This window comes from Prinia subflava, unplaced genomic scaffold, assembly GCF_021018805.1.
Source record: "Prinia subflava isolate CZ2003 ecotype Zambia unplaced genomic scaffold, Cam_Psub_1.2 scaffold_59_NEW, whole genome shotgun sequence".
Taxonomy (NCBI): Eukaryota; Metazoa; Chordata; class Aves; order Passeriformes; family Cisticolidae; genus Prinia; species Prinia subflava.
Genome location: NW_026961066.1, coordinates 284,602 through 294,000, shown reverse-complemented (window position 1 = coordinate 294,000; position 9,399 = coordinate 284,602). Strand labels below are relative to the sequence as shown.

The 9,399-nt window shown below is 52.8% G+C and overlaps 1 protein-coding gene across 1 annotated transcript; it reads right to left on the bottom strand.

Moving 5' to 3' along the window:
- Nucleotides 1-370: 370 nt before the first annotated feature.
- On the bottom strand, nucleotides 371-6,317 carry LOC134565582 (uncharacterized). Its single transcript, XM_063425203.1, has 2 exons — nucleotides 6,181-6,317; nucleotides 371-2,791 (listed from the first exon to the last, which is right to left on the bottom strand). Exon 2 carries the CDS (start codon nucleotides 2,777-2,779, stop codon nucleotides 1,268-1,270), a length of 1,512 nt encoding a protein of 503 aa, XP_063281273.1. The 5' UTR covers nucleotides 2,780-2,791; nucleotides 6,181-6,317; the 3' UTR covers nucleotides 371-1,267.
- Between the last annotated feature and the right edge of the window lie 3,082 nt (nucleotides 6,318-9,399).

Below are 9,399 nucleotides of genomic sequence, written 5' to 3'. Positions count from 1 at the left end.
TAATGCAGTATTTCTGTAAACTGTGTGCTGATCCTTTCACTGCCTCCTAATTGAAGGAGGATATTTTTCTGAGATGAGGGAATTTTTTTCACAGTAATGGAGGAACACTCAGCAAATTGTGTCAATATCCTTCTTGAGAAAAAAAAAAACAACAAAAGGAAAGCAAGCAAACAGGCTTTTGAGGAAGGATTCAGCTTTTCATTCCAGGATTCTTACTCAGAGCAATACACATTCCACAATTCTAGCCTGTTCCTGATAAACACAGAGCACACTGCTTTCTCAGGAACATTTTCTAGTAACTTAGACGTGTCTATTTGGATTGATTGAAATGATAGACAAAGTGTTTTGAAAAATGCCTAGGATATTGTCGCGGTGCCGCTACTAAAGCCCCTTGGCTTCGCCCCGAGCCAGCCCAGGCACCGGAGCAAGCGGAATCCGAGCTGCCCCTCAGCGGAACGAAGGGGTCAGCCCTGTGGGTTCTTGGCCCTGGGAGAGGCCTGAACGGCAGTAGGATAACTGAAGCGACGCGCTAAGAGCGAGAAAGGAGGATCCAGCCAGCCAGACAGAGGAACCACAACTTTAATCCAACAGAGCACTGTCCAGACCGAAGTGGAACCAGGCTGAACTGGATACCGAACAAAGAAATGCACCAGCTTATATGCTTTCGGGGTAGGGGAGGAGAAATGGGAGTTCCTCTTTGCGGCAACCAATGGAAACTTGACACTTGGGAGATAAGGGGAAGGGTTGCAAGCCTTGAACCAATTAGGGGATAGGGGAGGGATAACACAGTGGCGGGAAGAGGGGAAAAGGTAACATGTGACCAAGGGGAGTTAGGAATAGGGACTTGTAGGGAGGATGTAGCAACTTATGAATTTAAATTAAGGGGGGGTGTGCAGAACATACAGCATTGTGCAGAACATACAATATAGGACCCACCAGCCTTTCATCTTTTTCACATATCTAAATCCTTCCTACTTGGTAAACCACCCATATATCTTTCAACTTCTCTCTGCCTCAAAACCCTCTTTCCTATATCCTTCTTTCAGCACCCTCTCCTTTTTCCTTAAGTCTCTTTCTTTAAATCCTCTCCCTCGTCTGTCCTTCTTTTCCTTGTCACAGTCCTTCACAGCACCTGCTTGTTCCTGCTTACACTGTCCCAACTTTCTTTGTGGAGTCCAACTGAGGTTTAACATACTGAAATGGGGAAAGTCCAACCATCCACACCACCACATCTCCCCCTTTTCTTTTATTTTTGACCCTGTGAGTCCTATCTCAGATATCCGAATTGAGGGGGGTCCACCAGGTGTTCAGAACGTAGGTATGATTCTGCAAACCACTGCTGTTGAGTAGGCCATTGTTTTCGAGGAAGGCTGCGCACTTCTTCTACGGTGATTTCAAGCTGTTCAGCCTGCTCGTCCTCATCAACGAAGCTCTCCTCCTCTTCCTTGAACGCTTCTGGGCCTACTTCAACGGCTACTCGGTGGACTTCAGCTTTGGGTGGTGATGTGGAGGAAGAAATCAAATTCTGCAACATCTTTTTCATTAGTCCAAGGCTGGCAATAGCAACAAAAAGCACAAAAACAATTAACAGAACAGTTTTAAGAATCGATCCCGTCCAACCCGAGATTCCCCATCCCTTGAACAAATTACTGAGCCAGTCCCCGTATTCTTGCTTGATGTCTCCTATCATGTTTTCCATTTGTTTGAGTGCCTCGCGAGTCCCCTTGGCCCTAGATGTCAAATTAAAGCAGCAGAGCCCCTCAAACTCCTCACACGAGTGACCGTGGAGGAGCAGGAGGTAATCGATGGCTGCACGATTCTGGAGGGTTGCCTGCCTCGTAATTTCCTCATCTTTCAGGAGGTTTGACAGGGCCCTAGAAGTCAAACGGGATTGCTTAGCTACCCAACATTCCAAATGGCCTAATTCTCCGAGGGTCTTAGCAATGGCGACCCACGGCGCAAATACTGTGATTGCGATGCCTTTAGATCTGCTCCAATGGATAATTTCCTCATCGCAATCGTCTGCCAATTTTTTGAGAGAGTAGTCTTCTCTCTTCTTTCTAGAGTGTGCCAATAGATGTGCACCATTTGTAGAATTTTGTGTAACCCAATCCAAAATTTGTGATTTGTTGGGTGAAAACAATCCGAGGGTCCCAAAGGTGCACGGGCCTCCGGAGAGGTGAGAGGGGATACCTGCCCATGCGTGGTCTCCGCAAATCAAGAATGTTCCCCTGGGAAGCTGGCGGGGATGGGCAAAGACTTGGGCTGATTTTTGGGGAGGGATTGGAGGATAACTAAAGGACACAGCGTTGCACCAATGAGTATTAAAATGGGCTTTGGAGGAGACAAAATGACGGTGGTGACGCTGGACGTGGTCGTTGCGGATATGAAAACAAGATTCGGCTCTGGCGGAACCTAGAAGCTCCAGCTCCTGAGGCTCGTTTTCTAACTTTGGAAGACTTTTAATATAATTGTACCACGCGACGATGTAATGGGCATGCTTTAGGTTATGCTCCATTTTAGCAGCTTCTTGTCTAAGTTTTTGAGCATAACCTAGAAGCATCTTGGGCATCTCACGATCTTTAAATGGGATCCCCACGAGGCAGGATGCCATGGGATTCGCGGCACTCGCTTGGTTGAGACATATGTGGTCTTGGCCCAGTGATTTGGCCAAGACAGTCCAGACGTTCTGTTGCGGCTGGGGGACGAGCCACGCCTGGGCGATGGTCAGGAGACTGGCGAAGAGGACGGCTGAACTGATGGCAGTCTTGGCGCTCATGGTTGGACGGATCTAAACAGAAACTCAGAAAAACAAATTGTTACAAAGTGGGAAATCACTGGAAAAGGGGTCCTCCCAGCCTTCTGACTTCTCCTCCTCCTCTGAGTCGCTGGACTCACGCCTTCTGCGGCGTAAAGCCGCAGAGGCGACTTGGGGCTTTCCGTTTTCCCGGACTTTAGTTTTTTTCTCAATATACGGTTTAACCCATCTGGAGGGTATCCACTTCGGCCCGGCATCAGTAGAGACGCAGGCGTACCCGCGCCCCCACGTCAAAAGCGTCAGTGGGCCCTCCACTTTCCCCGTTTCGGGAAACCTTACGGTTACCGGCGGATGCTGCTCACTCAGGTCCCAGTCGCGGTTGCTATTAAAATGCCGCACAACTGGCGGATCTGGCTTTTCATAAGAACAATTTAGGAAGTTTAACACATAAAGTGCCCTTGCCAATCTAATTGGTGGAGTCTCAACCTTCAGGACTGGTCTTTGCTGTTGAAGGACCCGTTTGACGTTCTGATGGGTCCTTTCAACAATGGCCTGACCCGTGGGGGAGTGAGGGATGCCCGTTTTATGCTCAACTCCCCATTGCTGCAGGAAATCTGCAAGCTCCCTGGAAGTATACGCAGGGCCATTATCTGTTTTAATTTCCTTGGGGATGCCCATGAAAGAGAAGGCCTGAATGAGGTGTTGGATGACGTGGGAGGCCTTCTCCCCTGCGTGTGCGGAGGCATAGACTACACCTGAGAAGGTATCAACGGACACATGCACGTACCGGAGTCTCCCGAACGCCGCCACATGGGTGACGTCGGTCTGCCAGATTTCACAACTTCCCAGCCCTCTGGGATTGACTCCGGCGTGCATGGTCGGCACGGAGTGGGATTGACACGATGGGCACGAAGCCACAATCGCCCTGGCCTGTTGCCGGGTGATACGAAATCGGCGGACCAGGGCTGGTGCATTCTGATGGAACAAAGCATGGCTGAGCTGTGCCTGTTGAAATATGTCAGGCAGTGGGGTCTTTGTCACAGGAGCAGCGAGAGCATCTGCTCTCCTGTTGCCCTCTGCAACAAACCCTGGCAAATCGGTGTGCGACCTTGTGTGCATCACGTAGAAGGGGTGCTCTCGGTGGGACACAAGCTTTATAAGTTTCGAGAGCTGCGCATAAAGCGCGTCGTTGGAAACCTGCTGTAATACTGCCTGATCAGCTCTGGACACTACCCCTGTAACATAGGCAGAGTCGGTAACTATGTTTAGCGGTCCGGGAAATCTCTCTAATGCCCTGACGACTGCGGCCAACTCAGCGACTTGAGGCGAACCCTCAACGATTTCAACATCACTGTCCCACTGCTGAGTTTCGGGATCCTCCCAGGTCATCACTGACCTGTGAGAAGCCCCGGACGCGTCTGTAAAAACGGTCAAGGCCTGGAGTGGTTTTGCACTTCGGACACTCCTCAATGCCAATTCAAAATTTCCATCCAGATTGAACAATTTGTGGGCCGGCCGATGAATTGAAATTTGGCCCGTAAAAGAGTCCAGAGCGAATTGTAGAGCTTCATTATTTTGAAGCAGAGTTTCCAACATGGGTTTGGTGATCTGGCCCGAGGATAATTTGATGGGGAGATGGATGCACTCAAAGTCACAACCGGCCAACTCGCAAAGGCGCGTACGTGCCTTGCGGATCAGCTCAGCCATGATTTCTTGTGGCCTCGTAAGTCTCTTGGGCCGGTGGTGGCTAAGAAAGACCCACTCTATGATCAGCAGTGGATCTCTCCCCCCGTGGCCCTTGGTGTCATGCTGTGTGGTGTTCGAATCCCACTGAAAAATGACCCCAAAAAGATGCGGGAGCTTACCCAGCACCACGAACCGAAAGGGTAAGCCGGGGTCACATCTGTGCGCCTGGCGTGATGACAACGCCTGTTGTACCTTCTCCAGTGCTTTCCTTGCCTCCGCGGTGAGCGCCCTGGGAGAGCTAAGCTCATCTCCCCCCTTCAATAAATCGAAGAGGGGTGCTAGATCCTCCGTGGAGAGACCCAGCCAGGGCCTCACCCAATTCAACTCTCCGCAGAGTCGATGGACATCCGCAAGGGTCCGGACTGATGTCCGGATAGCCAATTTTTGGGGAACAATGGTCCGCCGTCCGATTTCCAGCCCCAGGTATTTCCAGGGTGGCATCCGCTGAATTTTCTCTGCTTGCAGCTCAAACCCTGCAGCAACTAACAAATCTGTTACGCGTGTGAGGACTCTATCTAGTTCGCTTGTTGTTGGGGCGCAAATGAGGATATCATCCATGTAATGGTGGATGATAACCTCCTCCGCGGCTGCGCGCACAGGACGCAGCAAGGAAGAGACGTACAGCTGGCACATCACCGGGGAGTTCTTCATACCTTGGGGAAGAACCCTCCAGTGATACCTCTTCCTTGGGGCCGCTCGGTTGATGGTAGGCACCGAGAAGGCAAAACGCGGTGCGTCATCCGGATGTAGGGGAATTTGGAAGAAGCAATCCTTCAGATCAATAACTGCCAGATTCCAATTTCGGGGCAGCATGGCAGGGGATGGCATTCCTGGTTGGAGGGATCCCATGTCCTCTATAACGTTATTAATTTGGCGAAGGTCGTGAAGGAGGCGCCAGCGCCTTCCGTCACTCTTTCGAATGACGAAGACGGGCGAGTTCCAGGGGGAATTCGTTTCCACGATATTACCCTTCTGTAACTGCTCCTCCACGAGCTCCTCGAGCGCCTTTAATTTCTCCTTGGATAGCGGCCACTGGTCAACCCACACTGGATTATCCGTTTTCCAATTCAGTTTGAGGATTGGGCGCTCCTCAGTGACCGCTAGGCAAAAAACCTGAGGGGGGTCTGGGATACTAATTGTGACCCCCCATTGGGACATGAGCTCCCTACCAAGCAGGGGCCGTTCATATTTGCAAACGAAAGGGCGCGTATATGCCAATTGCCCTTTCGGCCCCGTGAATTTCACCATGCGCGCTGATCTCTTAGCCGATTGAAAACCCCCTACTCCGGAGATATTCGCCGGCGCGTCCTCCAAGGCCCAATGTGACGGCCACTCCCGGGTGGGAATGATCGTGACATCTGCTCCTGTGTCGAAAAGAAGACCTTTATTAACGGACTCATCCCCAATGGACATCGTACATTGTATTATAGGTTTTTCTTCTGTGATCCGATGCACTGCGTTGACTGAAAGTGGCCTTTCCTCAGGGTAAACCTGATACTGATCTGGCCTGGTGTGTGGAATTGCCTGGGCCACTATTTGTCCCTTTGGGTGGAAAGCTGGGGGATGAGTGGAACGCAGCCAGACATTGAGGAACCTGGGGTCACCCTTATAGGTCCCCGGGTATACCTCAATGTCTTGCGGAGTGTATTTACAGTCCCCAACAACAATGAACTTACCTTTCCTTTGAAAAGGCCAGTCCAGAAGGTCTTCGCAATCCACGCGAACTGGGTACCAGCTGGTATCTCTGAGGTGTGCACTGTGAGTGAGCCTCAACCTGTAAGGTTTACAAAATGGTGTTAACGTCAAGTCCGGGAAAGTTCCCTCCTGGGAAGGGTGAAGGAAATGCCAGTCCGAGATAGTTGTCTTGGTCCAGTGACCCCCAAAGGCGTTGACTGCCTTCTCTTCTGCACTGCCCACCCTGTTGGGGTCATCATGCCGGGTGGGCCCGCACTCCCCCCCTAGTTTTTTGAATTGTGTTCGGAGTCGTCCTGCTGCGGCCGAGGCTTTGCCAGCAAGTTATGCGGGCATTGGCTCACAAAATGCCCTTTTTCATGGCAGAGGTAGCACTCGACCCGTGCTCTGGCTGGGTTCGACGCTGCCGGCTTGCGGGCCTGTGGGCGACGAGGAGTCGCATCTTCCGCAGCATGCACCTGCCGAGTTCCCTGCTTGCTTGCGGTGGTCATATGTTGAAGCAGGAAAGGGACTTTTTGCTGGCAAACTTGCAGCATCACCTGTAGAGTCCGTGGGGGTTCTGGAGGGAGACTTAAAATCGCTTGTTTGCACACATTATTAGCATTAGCAAAAACAATCTCCTCCAAAATTCTCTTACGGGCGAGCCCGTCCGTTACTTGTATTTCTAAAGCCCTAGTCATCTTGTCCACGAAATCTACAAATGATTCTGTGTCCCCTTGCCTAATCTGGGTGAACGGCGGCAGGGGTGCACGAGGCTGCATCGTGAAAAAGGCTTTGCAGGCCAGGTCTCGCACCCTAGGCAAAACTGCTGGTGGAATGAGCAGTGCCTGAATTTGAGGGGACTCGAAGGAACCTTCTCCTCCCAGCAATTCAACAGTAAGGGGATTACCTCCCTCATCAATTGCTGGGAGTGGCAGGTGCGGCAGCTCTTCCCGCAGGGCTTGCCTAAATGCAGCAAGCCATAATTCAAATTCAGCCGGTGTCATCAGGCAAGAAAATAATTGCTTTAAGTCTGCAGGAAGGGTTGTCGCAGCTGCTAGGTCTGCCTGAAGGAGGCCGCGGAAGTACGGGCTCTCTCTCCCAAACTCTTTGTGCGCCTTACATAAATCTCGAATTATACTTTGTGAAAATGGCTGCCAATTCGGTTTTGGTTCGCTACTCCCGCGAGCCCTTCGGTAGGTGACAGGCGCAGCTGAGAGATGTACTTCCTGGTTTCCATCGCTGTTGTCTTCCGGTTCCTTACCGTGGGAACCGGAAGAGGCAGCGTGGGAACTATCATTCCAAGATGGCCTCCTTCCGGGGTGGGGAGAAGTGCCTGGCTCCGCCCCTAGGGCGGGCCAGGGGGCAGGAGTGGGAGGAGTGTCAGCGTGGGAAAAGGGAGGAACCAAAGGCGGGGTTTGGGCGGCCACAAAGGGAGGAGACATCGGGTATGTGGGAGGAGCCATGGGTGGAGCAAGGGAGGGAACAGAGGGGGCGGGTGTGGGAGGGACCAAGGGGTAAAATGGGTTGGGCAGATAAAAGGGGTTGGGCGGGTATGAAGGGGTTGGGTCAAGGAAGGGATTGGATTTCGGGGGAGGGGGACGCGGGGGAGGGGTAGGAGAACGGCGCGAACGGGCGCCATCTTGTGTGTCGCAGGCGCCATCTTGTGGCTCCTGTGACGCAGCAAGATTAAATCTAACTTTTGGTCGATAACGTGGGGAGACAGGGGAAGGGCTGCGTCCCCGGGCCGCTTGTCCAGGGCGACCCGAGGATTCCTCAGCAGTCCGGACAAGACTGCTGAGGCTGGGGGACCGGGAGTTCTGGTGAGAGCCTGGGCTGGCAGACCTAGGGTCTGCGGCTCTCCTCAGAATTCCCTTCCGAGGAACACGGGGATTGGGAGAAGGGGAACGGGAAACTGGGGCGGGCGGTCGCGTTGGCTTTTCATGCAGGGGAGAGCTGTTAGCGATCGTTTTAAATTTGACAATCAAAAACATAAAATCTTGGGGACATTTATCCGAATTGGCCGCCTTTTTTTCGATCGCCTCCCAATAACGGGGGTTCCTCACAAGCTCTTCAGACGTGTTACTGAACTGCATGGAAAGCCACCGCACCAGCCTTTTTAACGAACCGCGGGAGAACTGAACCTTGTTCTCCTCCAAAACTCTAACAAGAACATAATAAACTCCTTTCTGGGTGGTCGAAAGCGAGGCACCCATCTCGCCGGTGTTGAAAAACCACCCTCACCCAAGACCGGACCAACTAAATCTCAAACAGAAAACCGTAACTGCCGCAACTTAAAAACCGGGCAACCCTGCACTCGCTAAAGCCACTGATCCTCCCGGCGCGCGGCACACGCAACGTCCCCAAAAACCCGACTCTCCCCCAGCTCCGAGCCTCCCTCGAGAGCTGGCAGGAGCACTCTAACGAAACAAACCCGAACGAAAAGAACTGAAAACTGCCTGGGCACGACCAAACCGGGAGCGAGAACAAAAGCGTTAACCCCCCGGTCCTGCGCAGACTTCTCCTCGGAGCCCTCCCCCGTGGCTTGGAGAGGGGGTCCTGATCGCGTGCCCCCGACGGAGGGTACTTACCTGCGGTCTTGGGGAACCCTCAGCGCACAGAAGACTTCGCCGGGAGTGCTGCCGACGAAGCTGCCTCCTGGATCTGCGAGGAGCGCTCCTCCGAAGAGGCTGCTCGACTCGCAGCGGTGGGACTGCCCTGGATCTGAAACTCTTCGGTGCTCGCGCCTGGTGCAAGCACCGCCAATCCTTACGGGGACCACAAAGAGGGAAGACAAGAGCCTCCACGGAGACTCAAGGCTTCTCCTCAGGGTCCCATCTGGGGTGCCAGCCACTTGTCGCGGTGCCGCTACTAAAGCCCCTTGGCTTCGCCCCGAGCCAGCCCAGGCACCGGAGCAAGCGGAATCCGAGCTGCCCCTCAGCGGAACGAAGGGGTCAGCCCTGTGGGTTCTTGGCCCTGGGAGAGGCCTGAACGGCAGTAGGATAACTGAAGCGACGCGCTAAGAGCGAGAAAGGAGGATCCAGCCAGCCAGACAGAGGAACCACAACTTTAATCCAACAGAGCACTGTCCAGACCGAAGTGGAACCAGGCTGAACTGGATACCGAACAAAGAAATGCACCAGCTTATATGCTTTCGGGGTAGGGGAGGAGAAATGGGAGTTCCTCTTTGCGGCAACCAATGGAAACTTGACACTTGGGAGATA

Excerpts from the sequence above, each read along its gene's own strand:
- LOC134565582 (XM_063425203.1), bottom strand. The coding sequence starts at position 2,779 with ATGAGCGCCAAGACTGCCATCAGTTCAGCCGTCCTCTTCGCCAGTCTC.